The sequence below is a fragment of the Phascolarctos cinereus genome, unplaced genomic scaffold (genome assembly GCF_003287225.1).
Source record: "Phascolarctos cinereus isolate Bilbo 61053 unplaced genomic scaffold, phaCin_HiC Scaffold_1;HRSCAF=81, whole genome shotgun sequence".
Taxonomy (NCBI): Eukaryota; Metazoa; Chordata; class Mammalia; order Diprotodontia; family Phascolarctidae; genus Phascolarctos; species Phascolarctos cinereus.
In genome coordinates, this window is record NW_027555514.1 from 48,959,413 (window position 1) to 48,986,047 (window position 26,635).

The window sequence follows — 26,635 nt, forward strand, 5'->3', positions numbered from 1 at the left end:
GAAGCTGCCTTGGACCAGGAAATCATTTTGTCATTAAGTAATACACAGAATCCTCCTCCTCAAGGGTCTGGATTGGGCCATGGTTTGTGAGACTATCGGCAGGCTGTGTTCATAAAAACTAACAAACGTTTGTTGAGTATCCATTATTTGTAAAGCCCTCTGATGAGAATCTGAAGGAGAAGCAAAAAAAGAGAGCAAGATCTCTACCTTCAAGGAGCTCATATCACTCTTGGAACTAACCATTTGGTTAGAGAGGAAAAATCACTACGCATGAAAAGACAACAAACAAGAGAGGACAGCACAGAATTCAATGTTAACCCAAATGTCACAGAAAATGAACACCAACAGAGCGGACTTGGTGGCACCACGGCGCACAGAACACTGGGCCTGGACCTGGAAGACCTGAGTTCAAATTTGTCCTCAGATACTAATTAGCTGTGTGACTTTGGGCAAGTAACTTAACTTGTTTGCCTCAGCTTCCTCAACTGTAAAATGGGGATAATAATAGCATCTTCCTTGCAGGACTGATGTGAGGATCAAAGGAAGTAATATTTGTAAAAAGTGCTTAGAGGGAAAAAAGTGTACAGCAGAGAACAAAAGAACACCTAGAAGGAAGCAAAGAAAAGCTGAGTAGCTTTGAAAACAATAAGTAATAATTATTATATAGTTTTTCTTGAAAAGGTAATTTTTTTATCTTGAATCATCTCATGTTCTGTTGCATACATGGAAATGTTCTTTTTCTTTTCTCATTTTGTATTTAAGTTTAAAATTAATTTTTTAAAATGATTAAAAAGAAAAACAAAAGGAGTGCTTTGGGTAGCTAGATGGCTCAATGGATAGAGTTCCAGGCCTGGAATCAGGAAGATGAGTTCAAATCCAGCTGCAGACACTGCTTGCTGTGTGACCCTGGGCCAGTCACTTCACCCTGTTTACCTCAGTTTCCTCATCTGTAAAGTGAACTAGAGAAGGAAATGACAAACCTTTAGTATCTCTGCCAAGAAAATCCAAATGGGGTCACGAAGTGTCAGACACAACTGAAAAACGACCAAACAACAACAACAAAATGCTTAGCACAGCTCTTTTTCTGCTATTAAAAATATTCATAGGTTTTATTCAACTAACAAAAGTGGCCACGGTGCAAAGAAGGTAAAGAAGCCTTGATTTATAGAGAGTTCTGTTTTTATTTTGATGACTTTCTCTACTTGCAATGAAAGTCAGAAGACCTCTTTAGTCTCTCCGTATCCTAGTACCCCCTGGCCATTACTAGTTATGTGACCTGGAGAAAGTCACAACCTCTACATGCCTCAGTTTCCCCATTTTTAAAATGAGGATAATACCCATACTATCTACCACAGTGTCGTTGTGAGGCAAGTATGTTTATAAACCATAAATGTCATAGAAATAGGAATTATTATTAAATTAAAGCTAAAGGTATGGATGAATTTTAACAGTTCCTAACTGGATATTACCAGTCAGAGAATTTTATTTATTCAATTACCCAGTCATCCAGTTAACAAACACTGAATTCTATGAGTAAGTCATCTCTATCCACAAATGGGCAGATTTCTACAAATATATAAGGAACTCCCACTGATCCTAGCTCATCTTCCCCCATTTCCAATCAGGATTATGGTTCATTTGTAAGTTTCTTCCCTTCTTCTGGCTATGATTTTACTCTTTTCCCTATTTCTGGCTATGATTAATACCTGTGATCTCTCTGCCCAACATTCAGAAAGAAATAGTTCTTCCAGAGAAAAGAGAAAGAAGCAGCCTCTCATTAGTATCATTCTTATTTGGTATCATGCTCATTAGCACCCAGCACAGGGTCTCACTCCCAGTACGCACTTAATAAATGCTTGCTGAATGACTGATTAATTGATTACTCTCTCTGACCTCTGCGTTTCTAAGCAGACAAGGTCTTTGTCACAGTGACTTTAGAATGAAAATATTAAACAGAATTACAGAAGGACATTAACAAGCAACCTCATCAAAACACCTGGCCAACAAGGAAAGCTAATTCTAATTTCTGCTGTTGTTTAAAATTAATTGAGGCCAAAAAGTGTACTCCCCACATCACTACCAGTTAGTCACTATTGCCTGGCGGGTATACAACATATCATTCCTGACACAATGCATTAGAGCACTAAACCAGGAAATTAGTTTTTTTTCTTTTTAAAGGTTATGCAAAATGCCACGTCCTATACATTTAAAAATGGACACCTCTCACGGTCAGAAGAGACCATGGGAATGAGAGAAAAAGAGGCCTAAAAAGGTAAACCAACTTCTCATTAGGGCCATAAGAGAACAGTCAGATATCAAACTCACCCAAAAAACTCTCCAATGAGGCCTGAACCAGTTTAAAATGCAACTGGGAAATGTTTAACAAAATAAATAAAAATACAATACCCATAGATAATGGTAACTTGTGGATTTTTAAGTCAGTATGCCCCCCCTTCTATTTGAGTTTGATACTACTGCTCTAAATGATTGACTTCAATGCCTTCTATGGGCAATTTTTCAGAGAAAAATTTTAATTTTAAAAGTTAGAATTTTAAATGCAACCAAGATTAGGAGGAAAGCAGAAAACTGGGAAAGAATTTTTACAACCAGTATCTCTGATAAGGGCCTCATTTCTAAAATATATAGAGAAGCAAGTGAAATTTATAAGAATACAAGTCATTCCCCAACTGATAAATGGTCAAAGGATATAAGCAGGCAGTTTTCAGAGGAAGAAATTAAAGCCATCTATAGTCATATGAAAAAAATGCTCTAAATCACTATTGATTAGAGAAATGCAAATCAAAACAACTCTGAGGTACCACATCACACCTATCAGACTAACATGGCAAAGCAGGAAAATGATCAATGTTGGAGAAGATGTGGGGAAAATTGGAACACTAACACATTGTTGGTGGAGTTGTGAACTGATCCAATCATTTTGGAGAGCAATTTGGAACTATGCCCAAAGGGCTATAAAAATGTGCATACCCTTTGACCCAGAAAAACCATTGATGATTATTCCCAGAACAAGAAGGAAATGGGGTGGTAGGGGTGGTCTATATGGTGACAGGCCAAATGGCAATAGGCCTTGGTAAAGCCTGGTTTTCTTTACAGGATTTGAAGCATGGTTTGAGGCTGGCTAGATAAGACAGGTTAGGCTGGTGGTCAGGATAGATCAGCCACAGGGAGAAGTTTCAAAGTTTTAGACTAACTGGGGGTTGAGGGTGTTGGGGAGGACAGATGGTACAGAAAAGACAACTGGACTTAATGTCATAGAAAATCTGTGTTCAAATCCTGGTTCTTCTACTTTGTGACACTGAACAGGTCACAAACACTTTGATTTCCCTCACCTGTAAAATAAGAGGGATGGATCTGATGGCCTGCGAGGTCCTTTCCAGTTCTAAATCTAAGATCTTATACTCTTCTAACTTCAAACTAAAATTATGGAAGCAGGAAACACCACAGTTTGCTTCAATAACCATCAGTTGCATTTTCTAGTTTACACTAACTAGAATTTTGCAGTCTGTCAGCGGGGACTCAAAACTCCAGAACTGTGATGGTCATAGATAATGGTGCTTAAGATGGGATTCAGATCTGGGTCTTCCTGGCTCCCGAGTCCCATGACTATATTCACCCCTTCCTGTCCAGTTCCATTGCCACCACTTTAGCTCAAATCCTTGCCTAACTGAACCAGTAGAGGAGACTCTTAACTACCTTCCCTGGTTATAATGATTCTACAAAACAATAATGGAAAACTGAGAGTCCTAATCATGTCCCTATACTGCTCAAAAATGGTTTTTGTTATTGTTATGTTGTTTTTTAAGTTGTGTCTGACTCTTTGTAACCCTATTTTGGATTTTCTTGGCAAAGATATTGGAATGGTTTTCCATTTCCTTCTCCAGCTCATCTGACATATGAGAAAACTGAGGCAAACAGGGGTAAGTGACTTGCCCTGGTTGACAGGACTATGAATATCTAAGGCCACATTTGAACTCAGGTCTTCCTGACTCCAGGCCTTGTATTCTATCCACTGTGCTACCTAGCTGCCCCCAATAAATATTTTATTGCTTATCAATTGCCAATAAAATAAGGTCAAGAATTTTCCATTGAGCATCCAAGATCCTTATTGTTTCCCAAGTAACTCTTATGTTCTCCTTCCCTCCATTCTCTTCCTTATATTATCTCCTCCATCGTTCTGTCCTTCCTTGATCTCTACTAGTTGAAATTCCTCTGCTCCAATGGAACTCTGCTGTGAAGACTCACCACCATTTCCTGGTAAGAATTCTCCTCTCTACATTGTTGGTACTTCTTGAAGCACTAATATCTCACCTTAAGTGATCATAACAGCTGTATACCACGGTAAGCTCTGCATGTTCTCATCAGAGCCTAAAAATCCCTGTTAGATATTAATATCCTCATTCAACAGAAAAGTGGAATCTACTCAGCTATCAACAAATATTTATCAAGTACTTACTATGTACCAGGCCACTGTCTGGCCATTGCTGAGCAAAGGGGGTACAAAGAAAAAGCACAATGTGGCAATGTGCTCAGGGATTTCAGGAGCCTTGCTGACTTATCATCCTACAACTAGTAAGTGGGAGAGGCAAGATTTAAACACAGGTCTCCCCTTATTCCAATCCACCCACTACACCATGCTGCCTCTACTTATCTGTTGATATTTCTTATATTACCTCTTGGATTATTCATTCCTTGCAGGCAGTGATTATGTCCCATTCATTCCTTCATTTTCTACAGTGCCCAGTGTAACACATACTGTGTGCAGAACTCTATATATTTTTTGCTGAATGAACAAATGAATAGATCTTCGAGACACTCCAATAAGCTAAATATGTTACAAATTTGTAAGGCTATAATGTAATGCTGATGAAAGATGAGTATCCACAAGAGGCATAAATTCCTTCCTCCAAATAAATAGATCCTCTATTTAGTTTCATATCAAATCAAATCAACAAATATTTAGTTGGAGATAAGTGGAAAATAATTATTTTCTTTTCACAACGTCCATTAAACACCAACTGGAGATAAATTTTCCAGCCTATTAAAGGCAGTGACAGTTGCATACACTGTCAGATGTGGTCACTCCATCTGCTGGTTTTTCTTAACTGTTTATCTTTGGTATGAAGGAGGGCTCATTTAGGGATGAAGGCACTTAGGTAGGTTCACAACTGGAAATGATTGCAATATAAAAACAAAAAGGTATTAATAAAAGATATTTTAAAAATAAAAGCCTAGGAGCATTGGCAATAATGTGGTGAATGAAGAAAATATTACTGTTAAATCATATCAGTTGCCAATTAAAGCAATAAGCATTTAATAAGCACCTACTATATGCCTGCCACTGTGCTAGGCACTGAAACTACAAAGACAAAAATTAAATGTAGTGCAGAGGACATATTAAAATTACATCCACAACTACAGGATCAGCTGTATTATCCATTTGATGAAGTCTTAGTGCTCCATCAAATCTGGGGCCTTAATAACGAGCACCATACACTCAACATATCATTAGTAAGGGTAAGGAAATCCCCAAATGAAGCCATAAAATAATCCCATAAATGTATGCAACCTTCATTTCGCAAATAATTCACAATGCAATAGAAACTAGAGATATTAGGTGTCATGGGAGACGTAAAGTAGAAAAATACAGTTATTGACTCTAGAGAGTTCACAAACTAGGACGAAAGTCACTCTTATACCAGCATTAGAAGTGACCCAGTGTACCTTCGGGAAAAGGCTCTTAATTGATAAAGATTAGGCTAGAGGACTATAATTGCTATCAGTGATTATATCATTCTTCCATCCCCGAATGGAGATTTATAGCATTTTCCTCATCCATCCTTTTGAAGAAAATATATGATCTATAATTCAAGAGTATTTGGGGGCAAATGAATCTGCAACCTGAACGACTCCAAATTTTCTCTAAACAACAGATTGGGCATCTTGATCATCTAAATTCCTTTGAAAATGAAAATGTCAGTAGCTAGACTGTGGTAGGCTGCAGTACCATACTACTTTGTCTTAAGATAAATGACCCTGCTAAAGTTTGCTGCCAACATTTCCATTATACTTAATAAGCACGGCCCATTCTTTATTAGAACATTCATCTACCGTCCCTGTTTATGGATCGCTCAATTCCTCCCTCTCCAAAGCATTCAATTTCTCCCTTTCTTCTTCTGAATTCTTCCCTTTCAAGTATTTCTCATCTCGCCTAAATGAGTAGCCTATCCCTACCTACAGTTTTATTTCCTCTCCCTCTACACTCTCTGCAATCTGACTTCTGTCATCTCATCACTGAAATGGATCCATTATTACCTCCCTGAACGGCACACATTTCTTCATTCTCATCCTCTTCTTCTTTGTTTAATGCTGTGGATCACTCTTCTCTTTATTTTCTGGGACATGACACCCTCCTGGTCTTCCTCCTTGAACTGTATTTATTAAATATTGTTGTTCAGTTGTGTCTGACCTTTTGTGACCCCATTTGGGTTTTGGGCTTTTTTTTTTTTGGTAAAAAATATTAAGTAGTTTGCCATTTCCTTCTCCAGCTCATTTCCCAGACAAGGAAACTGAGGCAAATAGGGTGAAGTGATGTGCCCAGGGTCACACAGATAGCAAGTGTCTGAGGCCATATATGAACTTAGGAAAATGAGTCTTCTGGACTCCAGGCCTGGCATCCTATCCACTGTGCCACCTAGCTGCCCTTATTAAATTCTATTCCTTGATAATTCTTTTTTTTTCTTTCCCTTCTAGTTAAATTCAACAAACACATGTCAAGGGCCTACTGTAGGCAGAACATCATGTTAGGTGTTAGTAGAGATATAATATTTACATAATCAATCACTTATGCAAGTATTTACTGTGCCAAGCTCAGGGGATACAAAGACAGTCCTGTCCTCAAACACCTTACATTTTATGGAGACATTAGGATAATGAAAACAATTATAGAACATTAAGATAAGTATTGAATATATGAGGTAAATAAATATTGGATATGTGAGGTGAGGCAGAGCAAGGAGTCGAGGATGACGCTGGCAGTTGCAAACTTGGGAGACAAGAAGGACGGTAGCATCCTTAAGCGAAGAAACCGGAAGGTTGGGAAAGGGGGATTATATGGATAAAAGTTGGCATGGCTTGGAAAGGCTAATAAATGAAGTGGAGGTTTAGTTCTGAGCAAGATAATGTAAGCACTCACTTTCCAGAGCCTAGGGCTTCCAGGAAAGAGTCTAGATCCTGGTGGGCAGGTCATGAGGAAGATGGCAGAAGTACAAGTGGCTAGGTTTGGAAATGGTCCCTTTGGGACTCAACTGAAGTGCCGACCTCCTAAATAAGCTCCTTCCTAAACCCTGTGGTTGCTAGCCTCTATCCCCCAATGCCTTACAAAATTACTTTGTATAGATTTCCCACTGAATTCCTTGTGGATGTATGTATTATATTTTCTTAGTAGAACTTATAAGTTCCTTGAGGTCAAGGACTATGTTTCTTTTCTTGTCTTATATCCCCAGTGTCTGGCAAAGAGTAGGTGATTAACAAATTCTTGGAAAATCGAATTAAATTGAATTGAATTTCATAGTGAGGAGAAGGTTAGCAAAGCATCCCATTCACATGAATTGACAGTAGCTCAAGAGATCAAGCCAATTACCAGGTTTCACGTATGGCAAGTATGCACAGATGGCCTAAGGAACAGCATGGTAATCCGGTCCTGAATGATACTTCTGGGAAGAACCAGGAGACACACAGAAGAAATCTGATCCATCAGGAATACCCATGCATCCAAGGAGCAGAAAGAATAATTTTGGGGCAACTAGGTGGCTCAATGGATAGAGCACTGGCCCTGGAGTCAGGAGGACCTGAGTTCAAATCCAGCCTCAGACACATGATACTCACTAGCTGGGTGACTTTGGGCAAGTTACTTAACCCTGACTGCCTCACCAAAAAAAAAAAAGAAAAAAGAAAAGAAAAGAAAAGAAAAAGGATAATTTTCCAAAACAATTTGTTTCTAAACTTGTAAAAATAGCCACACTCATACAGAGGAAGCTAATATAATTGTGCCAATGAAATTAATATGTTAGCACACAACTACCATGAGATTATGGCATAGGGCAGCATTTTATGCTCACACTTATGTGAGGTGAATACTAGGGCGAATCAGACATTCAGAGAAAGGAAGACCTGAATTAATGAAAAGATTCACTCATTCCAATTCCTAAGTCTTGATTGAGCAGAGGCCAACCATTGTCACAGGCCCGAGATTAGCCGCCTTCACAACATTAAGACTGATGCAGAGGAGTCTACCTACTGAAATAAACCCAGGGACCATATGAATATAATTACAAAACACTTTTCACACAAAGTCAGATATAAATAACTGGAAAAACATCAGTTGTTCATGGGTAGGCCAAGCTAATATAATATAAATGACAATGCTACCTATGCTAACTTACTTATTAAGTGCCATACAAATCAAACTACCAAAAATAATTTTATAGAGCTAGAAAAAATAATAACAAGATTCATCTGGAAGAACAAAAGGTGCAGAATATCAAGGGAACTAATGAAAAGAAATGCTAGGGAACATGGCCTAGCCATATCAGATCTTAAATTATATTATAAAGCAATAATCATCAAAACTGATTGGTATTGGCTAAGAAATAGAGTGGTAGATCAGTGGAATAGGTTAGATACACAAGACACAGTATTCATTGACTATAGTAATCTACTATTTCATAAACCCAAAGACCCAAGCTTCTAGGATAAAAACAAACTATTTGACAAAAACTGCTGGGAAAACTGGAAGAGTATGGCAGAAACTAGGCACAGACCAAAATCTTACACTATATACCAAAATAAAGTCAAAATGGGTTCATTATTTAGTTATAAAAGCTGATTCTATAAACAAAGTTGGAGAGCAAGGAACAGTGTACCTGTCAGATTTATGGAGAATAGAAGAATTTATTACCAAACAAGAGATAGAGAACATTATGAAATGCAAAATAGATAATTTTGATTACATTAAATTGAAAAGTTTCTGAACAAAGGCAATGCAACCGAGATTAGGTGGAAAGCAGAAAACTGGGAAAGAATTTTTACAACCAGTATCTCTGATAAGGGCCTCATTTCTAAAATACATAGAGAACTAAGTCAAATACATAAGAATACAAGTCATTCCCCAATTGATAAATGGTCAAAGGATATAAGCAGGCAGTTTTCAGAGGAAGAAATTAAGGCTATTTATAGTCAAATGAAAAAATGCTCTAAATCACTATTTATTAGAGAAATGCAAATCAAAGCAACTCTGAGGTACCACATCACACCTATCAGATTGGCCAGCATGACAAAACAGGAGAATGACAAATATTGGAGAAGACATAGGAAAATTGGAACACTAACACATCGTTGGTGGAGCTGTGAACTGATCCAATCATTCTGGAGAGCAATTTGGAACTATGACTAAAGGGCTATAAAAATGTGCATATCCTTTGACCCAGCAATAGCACTTCTAGGCCTATATCCCAAAGAGATTATACAAAGGAAAAAGGATCCACATGTACAAAAATATTTATAGCAGCTCTTTTTGGGGTGGCAAACAACTGGAAATTGAGGGGATGCCCATCAATTGGGGAATGGTTGAACAAGTTTTGGCATATGAATGTAATGGAATACTACTGTGCTATAAGAAATGATGAGCAAGCAGACTTCAGAAAAACTTGGAAAGACTTAATGGACTGATGCTGAGTGAAGTGAGCAGAACCAAGAGAACATTTTACACAGTAACAACTATGTTGTACAGTAACTGACTTTGATAGACTTAGCTCTTCTCAGCAATGCAAGAATCTAAAACATCTCCAAAAGTCTCATGATGGAAAATGCCATCTACATCCAGAGAAGAAATATGGAGTTCGAACGCAGATGGAAGCATACTATTTGCTCTTTTTTTTATTCTGTTTTGTTTTGTTTCTTCTTTCTTGTGGTTCCTCCTATTGGTTCTCAGTCTTCTTTACAACATGACTAATGTGAAAATAGGTTTAATAGGAATGTATATGTAGAGCCTATATCAGATTGCATGCTGTCTTGGGGAGGGAGAAAATTTAAAACTTAAAGCTTATGGAAGTGAATGTTAAAATAAAAAATTAATTACTTTAAAAAAGAAACCTAAAAAATTTACCAAAAAAAAAAAGGCTGCTGCAGAGACAGTAACTTTCATCTTGGTAACACCTGCTCTTTCCTATTAGTGTAGCTTACTGCTGTTCAAATAAGTTTTTTTTAGTAGTCCTTATTCTTTTATCTCTCAATATACATAACTTGAAATCAGAGTGATACTGCCCATTTTGTTGGCAAGCATCCTGTGATTCATTTTTAAATAAAAGGACTTGAAACTGATGAGAATTTTTGTCCACATGATCTCGAAAATTATTAATCTAGAATTTAGCAATTCCTTAAAGATGATCATGGATGCTCTGTATTGCTTCTTTCCTAAGCATGAGAATAATTTGCAAGAAAAAGGAATCTTAATAGTTTTTCACTCATTTACTATTTAACCAATGTGTGAAGCAATGCTTTGTCATAAGTTATACTCATGACACTACGTCATAAAATCTCTGAAAATGGTATTGCTGAAGGCAGATTAGACAAAGCACATCTCATGGAGTACATTTATCATTGACACAGGAGGCAGAATGAGACATGTGTGCACCCCGGGCAAGATTTATAAAACTTCAGTGAGCTGCTCCTCCCCATTAGAAAACTGGGCCCTCCATGTGTTACTATCCATCAGAACCACCACTGAAAACATGCAATCTACCGCAGAATTAATACTTACATGTCCTAGACTGCGGAATTTTCAGGCACTGAAAATGTGTACAGTATTAAACAGCATCCTTTGTGAATTTCCCCCAAATCACCTCCTAAGGGGCTATCTTGCCAACCCCAGTGTCAGCTCTGTTTGACCCTTACCCTGTTTCGTGGAATTATTTTATTACAGATGCAGATATCTTTTTTGATAAAGAAGTTTCCCTCTTGCTTTCCTCCCTTCAACCCCAGCCACTGACAGAGAGAATCTTTCAAAGAAAAACAAATGCTTTTGTGGTATGGTTCTTATTTCTTTTCACAGTTTTTAAAAAACATTCTCAGTGTGTGACAGTTTAATTGTATTAGTTATTGGGGGCATGGGGTGGGATTAACCTGATTAATTTTGCACTCCAAAGTTATTAACTACCTTTCTGTATGTAATTCACAAAGGAAGTGAATGAATTTCATCCTCCTGTTAAAATACAAAAAGAACAAGAATAATCCCCCTGTTTTACTATTTTAAAATTGATTATCTGCTTAAGGAAGCTTATGCCAAAACGGAACTCATAACTGCTACTTCAGTAAAAGGTATTTTTGATGTTCCTGGTATAAGTCCTCTTTTAAGGGGACTTAAAAGAGGTTTTAAAATACAGTCTACATTAGAACATGACATAAAAATATGTTCACTACATCCCCTGGAAACTGCCATCAATTCAACCATACTGAATACACAGTATTTCCTCTTCAAAGAGATCTACCAGAAGGCAAATCTAGCATATTCCAGATATTCAGGATAATTTATAAAAGAAACTTTACACCTGTCTTATTTTTTAAGCTGAAATATTTCAAATTGAACCACTGATTTCCAGAATAAGTTAACAGATTATGGTATTTTGATAATATCTGTTTCTTAAAGATTAAACATCAGGTCACTCAATTTTAAAGGAATAATTTTTAGAGGGAGAGAAAATTCTAATCTTCAAAAAAGACTCTTCATCCTTAAAAGATATTCCATACATAGGATGAAGCAGCCAAAGCAATTGTAGGAGCTATTATCATCCATCACAATAATTACCTGTATAGTAAAGGTCTCTGCTCTCTAAGAAGAGACAATAGTCTCCTGTATCAATAATTTCATGCACTCTGTGGGGAATTTGCAATTATTTATTTCTTTGATTTATTAAAAGACTACACATTTCCCAAAATTCTCTGGATGCTCATAAAAAGTATTAAAATGCACCATAAAATTAAGTAATAGGGGCAAAACCCCTTAGAAGCAACCTAGCATGATCATATCTACTGGGAAATTAGTAAATTACATAAATAATAAACATTTTAAGAATTCACTTTGACAGACTCTGTCAAGCAATTCAATAACCTAAGCTTTCATTCATTCTGCATATTGTTTTTCAGCAGTACAGCCCAAAGAAATAGGCATTTCCCTCCTAATTCAATTTCTTCTTCCCCCAAAAAAAAGCTTCTAAGGGATTTTGCAACTCCTCCTACGTGGCTTATATCTTAAAAAAAAAACAACCTAGTTTACCAAAAAAGTAATAAGGTAAAATTGTTTGAACTACTGCTGGCATCCTAAAGAAAAGTAAATAAATCCCAATGAGTAATAAAACAATTTTAATGAAAGGGAAAGCACAGAATGGAAAATAAGGAAAAAATAAAAATTTGGTGAAATATTTTCAAAGAACATTTTAAACTCAGACATAATTTAATGTTTATTTTTGAAGTCCACTTTTACTGAATCTAAAAGTTCTTAAGATAGACTTCAAAATAAACATCTAAATGAAAGCTATTAATATTCCTATCACAATTATAAAAATATGTATATGTTGCATCTTGCTAAAAATGTGCTTCCCAAAAATTTTTAGCTGCCACTTCATAGTTCTAACTCAAGAATTCTACTCCTAATAAGAAGAGAATATTAAAAGGTGACCTGAGAGTCTACTGGAAAATAGTTTTTAACAAGGAAGATATGTTTCCCTTTGAGATCAGATCATACTCTATTGGTCGCAACTGTGCAGCTCGTGGAGAAGCCCACATTAAGTTTACACTGACCCTTTTCTGTTATAACTAATTGGACTGGGTGTCATTCATTCATTCACTCACTCAACAAGTATTATAAATGCCTCCTGTGTGTACAGGAACTAGGGACAGACAAAAACATTCCCTGCCCTCAGAAAGCTTATATTTCACAGAGGAAAATGATATAATTTGAAACAGTGAGACCAGGGTTTTAGAGCTGTATGTCCACTAGAAGTCACCTGGTCTAACCTCCTCATTTTAGAGATGAGGAAACTAAAGCCCACAGAGTTTAAGTCACACAGGTATTAAATGGCAGGGCTGAGATTTGAACCCAGGTCCTGTGACTCCAAAACCAATGTTATTTTCCACTGTGTCTGCCCTAACCTGGCCATTAAAATAAATACAGAACATATCTAGGTGGTGTAGTACTAGTAGATGGAAGGATCAGGAGCAATTTTATGCAACAAGTCACTGAGATATGGAGGAACACAGAGATGTCAAGAGGTGAAGATGAGGAAAGAGAGCATTTTCATCAAGCAGGCGGTCTGGGCAAAAGCATGGAGGTGAGAGACAATGTCATATACAGCTAGTAAACCAGTTTGGCTGAAACCAAGTGTGAAACCACGTGTGGCATGTGTCGAAAGAAGGTAGACCAGGCATGGAATGAGAAGGGGCTTCAACAACTTAAATAGTCGATACACAAAATCTCATTTTGGATTTATTTATAACCATCACAGAGGAAAACAACAACAACTCTGCCAGCCAGAGCTTAAGAGCAAGCAATCAGATGGATTTGGCAGAGTTTCATCTCCCTTAATTCTGAGATGAGGAAGACCATTGAAATGGTAGGAAAGGGGCAGCTAGGTGGCGCAGTGGATAGAGCTCTGGCCCTGAAGTCAGGAGGACCTGAGTTCAAATCCGGCCTCAGATCAAACACATGACACTTACTAGCTGTGTGATCCTGGGCAAGTCACTTAACCCCAATTGCCAGAAAAAAAAAAGAAAGAAATGGTAGAAAAGAACAGAGGAAGGAGGAAGCCAGGAAATAAAGTCTGGTTAATTACAGCCCCTGGATTAATTACAATATATTTGAAGATTACCCCATGGTAAGAAAAAAAAAGAGTCTCAAAGGAAGGAAAATATGCTAAAAATAAGCTAGATTTTAAAAAATCTCTATTGATATACTGACCCTAGTTGCCTTAAGTTTTAAAAATAACTACTAAAGTTCACACTAGGAATGTATTGCCGTCATACTTAAATTTAAAAATAGGGGATTTTTTTAAAGACTAAAAGAAAAAAAGAGGAGAACATCTTGATCAATGCAGTTTTAGAAAAGTGAATTCTAATAGAGTCCATATTTAAGCCTCAAAGTACAGATGAGCAATATAGGGATCTGATAATACAGTCGTCTTTGGATCAGTGATTTATTTCTAGGAGACCAATGATCCTTCCTCAGAAGTAGAATTTGTGAAAACTAATTTCAGTCAAGGCTTTAAACACCTAGATTCAGAAGTGATAAGAGTAGAGGAGTCTTCATATAACCTTTACACCTACCTTGGGGATAACAACAATCACCTCCACCAGGTAGGTCCAAGAAGAGGGGGTGGGGATTGGCTTCTCATAAGACACTTTTTTCAACCCCTTCTTATTTCAAGTGCCTTTCTTCCTTTAATTATTTACAATTTATCTGATATGACTTATTTGTACTTTTATTTTGCTTGTCTTCCCACCTGTTAGATTATAAGCTCCTTGAGGACAAGGGCTGTCCTTTGCTTCTATTTTTCGCACAGTGCCTGGCATGTTATAGGTGCATAATAATTATTTATTAACTGACTGATCATTCCACAGATATTTATTACCAGATACATATATAGAGATGACAATGATGATAATACAACAATGACATTTGTCAAGAGAGAAATATGGCTAGAACCACAAAGAACATTGAAACCTGCATCACCTTGCCCACTTCAGACACTTCTTGGCCAAACAGAAAGTTGCATTATGGAAAAGTGGTTCAGATGGTACTCTTCTATCCCAACAAATGATTCTATTTTAACACAGACCAGTGTTTCACCCACCTCGATAGAACAGGGCTGGTTCCACATTTTGCCTTATAGCCCACAATAATGCAATTTTGCCAAGAGGCACAGAACAAAGTTTGTTGAATTTGCCAGTTTGAATTTGTCATCATTTACAATCTCGCAAATAAATAAAAGCTTGGATCACAATTCTGCATTCAGTTAACACTTCAATTGTGAGTCTAGGATGCTGTCCTTTTGGTAATGGCATTTATAGACAGTGTTTGGTCTCAGATTGTAATACTACGTCTTGTCTATGTTACCAACATTTGGCACAACAAATTAATTTTCTTCAAATGGCATTCTATCAATCACTGTATCAATTAGTCAGCAAAATCAAAAATAAAAAAAAATAAGAAGCCCATTTTCTAGAAAACTTACCAGAAATATTCGTTCAAGTTGATCCTGAATGTCTTTCATTCCTGGAAAAGCAGCAACTCCTTGAATCATTTCAACAAAGATGCAGCCGACTCCCCTACAAAGGGAAATATAGATATAGATACAAATGTCAGGAAATCCTATTTACAATGCAAAGTTTGGAAACAGACTCTAAAGTCCCAATGTTATCAAATTATTTTAATATATAGTCTATATGAATTATTCTATTTATTTTTCATAATGTTACAAATTGAGAAACATCAGAATATATATGTATATATGTGTGTATATGTATCTGCGTGTGTATATTTATATCTCACAGGTCCACTGAGTTTGGCTGAACCAAGATGATACAAGAATTTCCAGAAACTTATCTACTTAAGCTGGCAGAGGTAATCAAAGAGTGTTATCCCTAATGAAGAGTTCCCATGGTGTTGTGTCTTCCCAGGGTGTTTGAGAGTATATTACTGTGGTTTCAAAAATCACGCTCAAAGCACTTACTCAAAAGTGATTTAAAGCACAAGACAAAGGAATGAAACAAAAACTGATTACTATACAAACATTTCCATAGGAAGCTCTGTAACAAAGAAAACGGATTTACTTTCAGAGAGCAGGCCCACAGCTCAATCCAGAATAGGAGGAAGCACTGTCTTACAGTCACTTCTCCTCAGCTTTCTATCTTCCATTAATCTTATTGCCATGTTCTCTCTTGATGCATTTACATTAAGTTGTTTGACCAGATAAAGTAGTTCATTGAAAAAGAATTCACCCACTTAGGCACTCACTATAGTTCCAGTAAATGCTTGCTTCATCTCTCTTGCTTTTGATGAGAATCTGAATAATTATGCCATTATTGCCCATTTATCCTAAATTTCTTAAGCACAAGAACTGATTATAACCATTCACTATAAAGCTGTCACTGAAGTTCATGACATCATTTTAAGAAAACTACTTCACAATGGATTTAGATCTCTAATAAAGTGTTCCTATCACTGTGTCATACATGACAGAGTAGATAGTTGCTGAATAAACAAACAAATCAACTAGATCCCTTCTGAATGCAAATTTCCCAAAGTTAATAAATAAATTATTCAGAAGCTGACAAATCTCCATTCACAAAGTAGTATTCAGAACCCAATTCTCTCACCCAGGTGCTCCAGGATTCCAGTTCTAGGGCCCTTGTAAATCAAAATTCTCTATAAATTATAAAGCATGAACTCCTACCAATGTATTTACTTTTAATAGCCAACCAGAGGAGACACAACTCACAACAAAGACATTTAATTAAATACCAGTGCGATAGAAGCAACGATAAAACATTGTCCAAAAAAATGCCTAATAAATGTCTATAATTCAAAGAGAAGAGTAAATCTGCATAGGAAGAGTATACAGAGTACCCATCTATGAAGAATGTGCGTGAAGGGGCACACACACAAGGAACAGGTGTGACCTGAGCTTAGGTACTGAGGGGCAATTCATGACTCTTAATCACCTCTATCAGAAATTGTCACCATCCACCTGAGATCGTTAAAACATCTCTGTTCTGGAGGGAGGGCGATAGACATTTCAGCCTCCATCTGTGGATCAAACAGACGCTAGCTGCAGAGGATCCTGTTATATTGTCCTCTACTTACTGGTGAGTGCTCAGATTAGTAAGACTTCTCTCAACAGAGAAGATGAATGCTCTTCACAGTCAGCCCTCTTAGCTAATGACTTTAAAGCTCATCTTCTCATCCAAGACATATCAGAAGCTAACAGAATCAGAGATTAAGCTCCGGCTGGCTCTGAATTTTCTCCATATTTTTGACTCCATTACACTCTTGGCTCTTCTGTTGATACTATGTCCTCTATAGTCTCACTGTGATATCTCAATCTAACTTAAGGCAAAAAATAAATTGACTCTAGGTTTATTTTTAGCACTTCTTTGGGGGAAGAATGGAGACATGGATTATAAATGATTGAGCTGAAAGTGGAAGACCATAGATGTCTACTTATTTCATAACTCTTTAGGGTAGATGGTGCTCTACATTTAGACAAAAAGATTTTTCACAGGATTATTTTGCATTGTTAAGTCCTGATTTATAAAAAATAAATACAAATATCTGAAAAATAAATACAAATATCTGAAAAAAATTCATTTTAGTTCAAAGGTCTTATTATACTACCTCCTCCCTTCAACCAAATATCTCCAGAAAATTACTTTCCCAAAAAGAAGAAAAGTCGAGTGAACCAGTGGCGCAGAAATGTTTTTTTAGCCTCCTCCCATCATGCCTCTGTTCTATGCAAACAGAAATGGTTGTGCTAGCTTATATTTCTGAAAAATTGTTTTTGTAGAATTTTTCAAATATCCATATGATAACTGGGTAGCTGACTAGAGGATCTGAATATTTTGTTTACAGGGAATCATGAAACAGATATATAAATACAAAAAGGCCCTCATCCCTATTTCCAGAGTGATGGAATGATAGAGAAGGGGAAAGAGGTTTTTGAGAATCACAAAATTTTTAGACCATTTATGCACATTAATTTACTAAAATAATTCTTAAAATGTGATCTTTGTCCAAAGGCTACTCTAGGAAATAGACCATATCTATATTGCACAAAGTGGTACAGTAGATCGAACTCAATGTAGAGTCAAGAAGACATAAATTCAAATCTTCGCTCAAACATGTACTTGCTATGTAATCCTGGACAAGACACTTATCCTCTCTGTGTGTTGATTTCCTCATCTGTAAAACAAGGATAATAAAAGAGTCTAGCTCATAGGGACGCTTTGAGGATAAAATGAGATAATATTTTGTAAAGTATTTGGCAAATTTTACTGTACTTTATAAATGCTAGGTATTATCATTCTTATTATTATTAATGATATCATGATAAATGAAATCAAAAGACACCAATAAGTAACATGTAAACTAAAGAATGGCTCAAAGATTCTCATTAGAGAGATAAGTTGGTGGAGTTATTCTTATCATGTGTCCAAAGACAAGAAAAAGCCTAATTTCACGGAGTATTAGGAAGTATTTGGAATACTTCACAATCAAATGAACAGGTAGAAAGATAATCACAGTTGGTGTTCTGACATATTATTCAGAAGATACAGATATGATGCATGAAAAACCCCTTCATATGGTTATCCAAACTAAGTCAACACATACAACGATACGTGGTGATTTCACTGAGAAGGTGAATGATGATAAGGACAAGAAAAGATATTTTGAAAAACAGATCAGGGTGAAGAAAGAAAAGGTTGCAATCATCCATACAAAATCAATTTCCTTGGGCAAGGAAAGTACTAATTACATGAAAAAAAATGAAATTGACTAAGTCTTATACTAATAATAACAATAATAATGACAATAATAACAGCTAGCATTTATACTGTTCCTACTATGTTCCAGAACAATACTAAACACCTTACAATATTGTTTTATTTAGTCAAACATAAGATCTTTTACAAATATGTGAAGGGTCTATGATTCCCATCAACATGGGATATGTATCCCAATAGCAGAGACAACAAAAGCTTACGACAGTTGGTAAATCTTTAGGAGTTGAATGAAACACATAAATGTTAATAAGACTCCCAAAACAATAGCAGTTGTCATTGGCACTGGAACCCATATAATTTTTCCCACTAATCCCAGCACTGTATTCTCTATGCATCATGCCTCAGGGAAAAAAAAAACAAAAACAAAAAATCAAAATAAAACTGAACACACAGAGAGCAACTAGTTACTGAAATTAGTGGGGTTTTTTCTTTTCTGTCTTTTATTGTTTTTTTAAATAATGAGCTGCTTCTGTATACTCAGATCATCAACTAGTTAGGGCAAGGGTCAACATTAATTCCAAAATAAAAGTATAAAAAAGATACTTTATGCAATTACAGCAACTCTTAGCTAATTTCTTTCAACAAACTAGTGTTCTGGTGAGCCAAGTACTTCATAAACCTTAAAATGCTATAGAAATGTGAGATATATGTAAGACTTGTATGAACTGAAGCAAAGTGAAATGAGCAGAACAAGAAGAACATTGTACAGAGTAACAGTAATACTGTACGATGATCAACTGTGAATGACTTAGCTATTCCCAGCAATACAATGATTCAAGACAACTCCAAAGTACTTACGATGAAAAGATGCTATCCATCTCCAAAGGAAGAAATGATGGAGTCTGAACACAGATTGAAGCAGATTTTTAAAAACTTTATTTTTCTTTTTAGTCTGTGTTCCCTTTTGCAACATGGCTGAAATGGAAATATGTTTTTCAAGACTGTATGTGTATAATCTGTATCAAAGTACTTGTTTTCTCAAGGAAGGAAAAGACGAGTGAATTTGGAACTCAAAAATTATGAAAAATGAATGCAAAAATTACATGTAAGTGAGAAAAATAAGATAAAAGCATTCTTAAGAAAAAGAAAATGAGGCAAAATTTCTAAAGAACTAAAATGATCTCAGAGAGCACTTTTACCAGTAACATCACCACCAAAAAAATGACCATGTAAACACATCAACACCTAGTGGTTCATATCCTCTTTCTTTCTCATCCTTGCAAACACTTTTTGGGAACTGCTTAGGTACACTTGGAGAGTAGCTTTAATGAAAAGACAAAAAAGGAGGGAGCTAGTTGATTTTTGAAATAACTTTTTATCAGACCACATCTTCCCAGCCCCAGAGTTGACAAAGAAGTAGAAACAATATAAGATTCTATCAAAAGAAATAGATTAACACTAATATAACACTCTGCATTTTTAGCATTAAGTCTGTCAGAAGCAATTTTATTTAATTCTAATATTGATCTAATATCCAAAAATTTTATAGCTTTGAGAAAGCCATCCAAACTGACATACCGCCCATGCCCTCCAATTTGACTCCCAAGATAACAATACATAATACAATTGTGGCTAATATTCAAGAAGAGTTCAGTAACTAAGTCAACAACTCTTACCCTCCAGGAACAAACAAGTGAAACTCCTCCCTTCCAAGGACATCTTGTCATTCCTTATGGGTGGGGAGGCAATGGTTTAAAAGGAGAGTTAAGTTTGGTTATAAGATTGAGTATCACCCTTCAGTATCCCCCAAAGAAAAGCCCTTTTGTTTCCTAACTATTACCTGCCTTTACAAGGGGCTTTCCCCAGAAGTGTAGAGAGAGTTTGAGAGAAAAATATTATTTCTTAATATTTTCAGTTTTACTAAGAAAAAAAAAGAGTTTTAAATATGCTCCCACAATTTTTTTGTTTATTTTATATTTATTTATTTATTTTAAATCTATCTGACCATGAGAACAAGATGTGGGTTTAAACACCCTCTTCCAAGTGTCCTCCATGTATATGTGTATATGGGGGGGTGTATACATATACATACATACATACATACATATATACATATATATGTGTAAAATCACACAAGATTCTACAATAGATTATGGTTGTGGAGATGGCTTTAATGATAAGCTTAGAAACATTTGTTTGTCAGTTCGGAGAGATGCCTTGTCAAGATGGGTCATTCCATAGGCTATTATCAGAAGATCCCATCCTAACTGTATAGAACACTAGACCACTAGAAAGCCTCAGGAGTGACATCCAAATTTGTTTGAAAGACATTGCTTCAACCATCCACAGTGGGGTGGAATGGGTCTTACAAAAACAGAAGGCAGGCCATAGTACTGCTGCAGGCCATATTTTGCTGACCTCAGGCTAAATTATGGTGCGTAGTTGGACAGTAAACACCTTGAATTAATGGAGGAGCATATACAGGCATCTATCTGGAGCCTTGAGTGGACTTGGGAGTCGGAAAGACCTGAGTTCAAATCCTTCCTCAGATACTTACTAGGTGTATAACCCTGGGAAAGTCACTTAATCTCTCTTAGCCTCAGTTTCCTCCTATGTAAGATGGATATAATACTAGCACTTACTTCAGAAGGTTCTTATGAAGATTAAAATGGAATAACATGAAAAGTGCCTTGCAAACCTTGAATATATATATATATATATATATATATATATATATATATATATGCTATCTATCTACATTTATACATATATCACATGTGTAATATATTACACCTGGATTTCATATATACATGTATTTTATGTGTAAGAATATGTGTATATGTATGTAAAAACCAGTCTCACCAATGAACAACTGGCTGAATGTAGAACTGAATGAGAGGAAGAAATCAAGTTGGACTGTATTTTAAAAATTATGTTGTCTTCTCAGTGAATCAATTATGGTGCCTCAAAAGCCTATACTTTTGACACAATATTCTTCCCATGTTATTTTATTTTATGTCTGTGATTCATGGAACACTACAATCTTCAAATAATTGAAATTTTCATCACAAGAAAGGTAATAGAGAGTCTGCAAGGAGTGCATAACAAATCAGTATAAGCAAAGAATTACAACACTGAAAAGGTCTTAAAGCATGCCATCAAAGAAATGTGTCAATAAAGATAGAAAAATAAAGGGTCTGATCACAAAGCAAAAATGACAGACAACCCATGTGCTCCACTGGAATCTTTACGACATCAAGCAAAAGAAAGTAAAGAAATCTTTTAAGGCACTGGACTGATGACCTGTGAACAAACATTTAGGAGGAATACAGATGTGCCATATGGTTCAGTAAGCAAGAATGGGTTGAGATCTGTATCCGGGGAGGTAATGTCCACATTGTCGAGCTGATGGATTCATTTCATTATTTGTGCACAAATCTTGTGATGCAATGAGACTCTTCATTAATGTGCAGGCAAACTAAATTGCAATGGGAAGATATATAATAGATGTAAACAGGCTGTAGCAGTCAGCCAGTCAACAAGAAATAAGATATGGCAAAAATGGAGACAGGACCTAAATATTAAAAAAAAAAATCTTTGATGATCTAATCATAAGAATAAGGAAGAAATTGTTTTTCAGATTAGCAAATATTCATGCCCAAAGGAGAGAGAAAATCACAAAAAAATAACAATTTTTATTGTATCAAATTAAGTTGTATTTGCACAAACAAATGCAACGTAACTAAGATTAGAATACTGGCAAAAAAAATTCTTTGCAGCGAGGTCCTCTGACAAAAGTCTCATTTCCAAGATACATAAGAAAAAGTTAAAATGTATAAAAATAAGAGCCATTCTCCAAGGGATGAATGGTCTAAGAATATGAATAGGCATTTCTCAAGGAAAGAAACCCAAGTTATTAATGACCTTATGAAAAACATGCTCTAAATCACTAATAGAGAAATGTAAATTAAAATAACTCTGAGGTTCCAAACTGACACCCACCAAACTGGTAAAGTCAGCAGAAAGAGAAGAAAGGGAAGTAAGGGAAGAAAGGGAAGGAAGAAAGGGAAGGAAGGGAAGGGAAGGGAAGGGAAGGGAAGGGAAGGGAAGGGAAGGGAAGGGAAGGGAAGGGAAGGGAAGGGAAGGGAAGGGAAGGGAAGGGAAGGGAAGGGAAGGGAAGGAAGGGAAGGGAAGGAAGGGAAGGGAAGGGAAGGGAAGGGAAGGAAGGGAAGGGAAGGGAGGAGGGAGGGAGGGAGGGGGAGGGGAGGGAGGAAGGAAGGAAGGAAGGAAGGAAGGAAGGAAGGAAGGAAGGAAGGAAGGAAGGAAGGAAGGAAGGAAGGAAGGAAGGAAGGAAAGAGTTTGGAAGGGGTGCAGGAAAATAAGGACACTGATGCACTGTTGGTGAAGCTATGTCCAATCTGGAAAAAAAAAATCAGAGCTACATATCCCAACTCTGAATGTTCTTTGAACCTCAAATACCTCTATTGAGCCTATATCCTAAAAAAAATCTGAGAGAGAGAAAAAAAGGCTTTATATGTACAAAAATATTTATAGTATTTTTTGTCTGGTGGCAAAGAATTTGAGACTTTAAGAGGGAGTCCCACAAATGGAAAATGGCTGAAAAATTGTAGTATATTAATATAATGGAATATTACTGCACTGGGTAAACTGAAACACATTCAGCTTCTATTCTTTCACTCTTAAATCCATATTCAAATAGGTCTTCATGAATACATCCAAATGAACCCATTTGGCAGTGTAATGAAGCTTATGGAACCCTTCTCAGAATGTCTTTAAATGCATAAACTAAAATACATAAGTTTAAAAAGGAAATCAGTTACATTGAAATGAAGTAATCAATAAAGAAAAACTTCATGGACCCTTGCAAAATAATCCTAGTCCTGACCCAGTCACCCCCCAAAATGATCAAGCACATATTAGGAAAGTTGGAGGAAAAGAAGGGAGGAAAGAAGACCAACTTTCTGTTAAGTTAGTGACCAAGTTCAGTATTTAATACAATCCTCAGAAAGGAGGCATTGTTTATTATCATACCCATAACTGAAGCCTTTCTAACCTACCAGAACCTACTAAAGTAGGCATTTTGCTAGGATAGCTATTAAGAACTAAAAATCCCCTTCCCATCATTATGAGACCTAACAAAAACCCACCTTACATCTTCAGCTAACAATCTACAGTTTCCTAAGTCAATGGAGTTATATGAGGCGACACTTCCTGAATATCTTCACTTTAATAGTTTTCCTAGCATCTTACAATCACATATAAAAGCTAGGGGGAGAGAGAGGGAAAACAGAAAAGGTCAGTGATTTTAGACAAGTTACTCTGTTGGAATCAATTATTGCTTTTCAATTTTTTAAAATTTGAACCTTAGCAATTAGCAAATCAGATGAGCATTCCCATATACAAGCAGAACAGAAAAAAAGAGGTTTGCACATGCAGCCATAAATCTGTAACACATTGAGCTGGCCCCCTCCTCTGTTCAAGTAAACAACAAATTCAATATGTTATTTTCAAAGCAGAACTGCCTATCAGGGTCTCCAACAAATCTTCCTTCTGCTCTCTTCCCTGAATTTAAAAAAAAATGCTTAAATGATCCCCTTTGTTTCTGTTTCTTCTTCCTTTGGTGTCACTCTTCTTCTTCTCCCAAAACCTCGCCTTTTCCGTGCCAAATTTATAAACAAAGAAAGAAAATCAAAACCACTAAATCAAAAATATACATGCCAAAAAAAATCCCTACTTAGGCCATGGTCTGAAAATTTATGACTTGTTCCTCAAGCTGAGGTCATCACCTTATTGTCAGGACATGGGCAGCATGTTCTAACACAGGCCTTCTGAATCAGGGCTGTTCACCAAATTCATCATTGTCCTCCAATCTTTCTAAGCTTTTTAAATTTACAATATGGTTGTCATGTTCCCAGTCCTGCTCACTTCACTATATTAGTCAATTTGTTCTCACAGGTTTCTCTGAAACTCTCCCTTTCATGTAACTCAATAGGATCCTATTATTATATTCATACACCAAAACCTGTTCAACTATTTTCTAACTGATGTTAAGGAGAATATACTCCTTAGTTTCTAGTGTTTTGATTTTGTACAATTGTACTCTTTTTTTTTTGTGAGGGCAGTTGGGGTTAAGTGACTTGCCCAGAGTCACACAGATTGTGAGTGTTATGTGTCTGAGGCAAGATTTGAACTCAGGTCTTCCTGACTCCAGGGCCAGTGCTCTATCCACTGCACCACCTAGCTGTCCCAATTGTACTCTATTTTGCACAAATAGCTCCTTTTTTCTTTCTTTGATCTCTTTAGGGGTAACTTTTAAAGTGTCATTCCAAATTGCTTTATAGAATGGCTGTCCACAGCTCCACCCAATGTACCTTTGTTTTTCCTCTATTCTCTCCAACTATTGTGATTTTTGCCAATCTCTTGGATGGAATTTCAGACTTTTTTTAAATAATATTTTATTTTTCCTCAATTACATGTAAAAACAACTACATTTTTTTAAAAGTTTTGAATTCCTAGTTCTATCTTTCCTTCCCTCTCCTCCCCCTCCCTCCTAAGACAACAAATCTCATATAGGTGTGTGTGTGCATATATATATATATATATATATATATACACACACACATATACATACACACACACATATATGTATATGTATATACATGCACACACACATATGTATGCAAACATATTCCCATATTAGTCATTCTGGGGGGGAGGAGTCAAAAAAGAAATAGAGAAAGGAAGAAAGAAAAAAGGAATGGAAGGGAAGGGAAGAGAAGAAGGAGGAGGAGGAGGAGGAGAAGAAGGAGAAGAAGAAAAAGGAGGAGGAGGAGGGGAAGGTGAAGGAGGGGAAGAGGAGGAAGAGGAGAAGGAGAAGGAGGAGGAGGAGGAGAGAGATTAAAGTATGCATAGATGCCATCAGTTCTTTCTCTAGCATTTTTCATCATGAATCCTGTGGGATTGTCTTGGATCACTGTATTTCTGAGAATAGCCAAGTCACTCACAATTGTTCATCAAATAACATTACTGTGTACAATGCTTTCCTGGTTTGGTTCACTTCCTTCTGAATCAAAAATTCATTTAAGTCTTTCCAGGTTTTTCTGAAATCTTATCTATTATTTCTTATATAACAATAGTATTCCATTACAATCGTATACCACAACTTATTCAGCCATTTCCCAATTGATGGGCATCTCCTCAATTTCCAATTCTTTGCCACCACAAAAAGAACTGCTATAAATACTTTTGCACAAATAGGTTGCCTTCCTCCCCCCTCCCACCTTTTTAAAATTTCTTTGGGATACAAACCAAGTAGTGGTTGCTGGATCAAAGGGTATGCACAGTTTTATAACTCTTTGGGCAAAGTTCCAAATTTCTCTCCAGAATGCTTGGCCTAGTTCACAACTCCACCAACAATGCATCAGTGTCCCAATTTTCCCACATCCCCTCCAACATTTATCATTTTCCTTCTGTCATATTAGCCAACCTAATTTGCATTTCTCTAATACATAATGATTTAGAACATATTTTTTATGACTATAGATAGCTTTCAGTTCTTCAGAAAACTGTTCCTAGCCTTTGACCATTTATTAATTAACCCAGTTCTCTATTATATTTGAGAAATGAAGCCTTTATCAGAGAAAATTCACATGCTTCCATTTTAATTTTGGTTGCAATGGTTTTGTCTGTGCAAAACCTTTTAAATTTAATGTAATTAAAATTATCCATTTAACATTTCATAATGCTCTCTATCCCCTTTTTGGTCCTAAAATCTTCCTTTATCCATAGATCTGACAGGTAAACTACTCCATGTTCCTCTGTTTTGCTTATGGCATCACCCTTTATGTCTAAAATATTTACCCATTTTGACTTTACCTTGGTATACAGTGTGAGATGTTAGTCTGTACCTCGTTTGTGCCATATTGTTTTCTAATTTTCCCAGTAGTTTTTGTCCTAAAAGCTTGGATCTTTGGTTTATCAAACACTAAATTACTATGGTCATTTACTACAATGTATTGTATGTCTAATCTATTCCACTAATCCA

The 26,635-nt window shown here is 36.3% G+C and overlaps 1 protein-coding gene across 1 annotated transcript in view; it reads right to left on the reverse strand.

The window, feature by feature from the left end:
- The window catches only part of CDK14 (cyclin dependent kinase 14), a 654,255-nt gene that overhangs the window by 229,977 nt on the left and 397,643 nt on the right, over window positions 1–26,635 (reverse strand). The window contains 1 exon segment of the mRNA XM_020987443.2: window positions 15,303–15,396. Within this exon segment, the coding sequence (XP_020843102.1) occupies window positions 15,303–15,396 (94 nt within the window).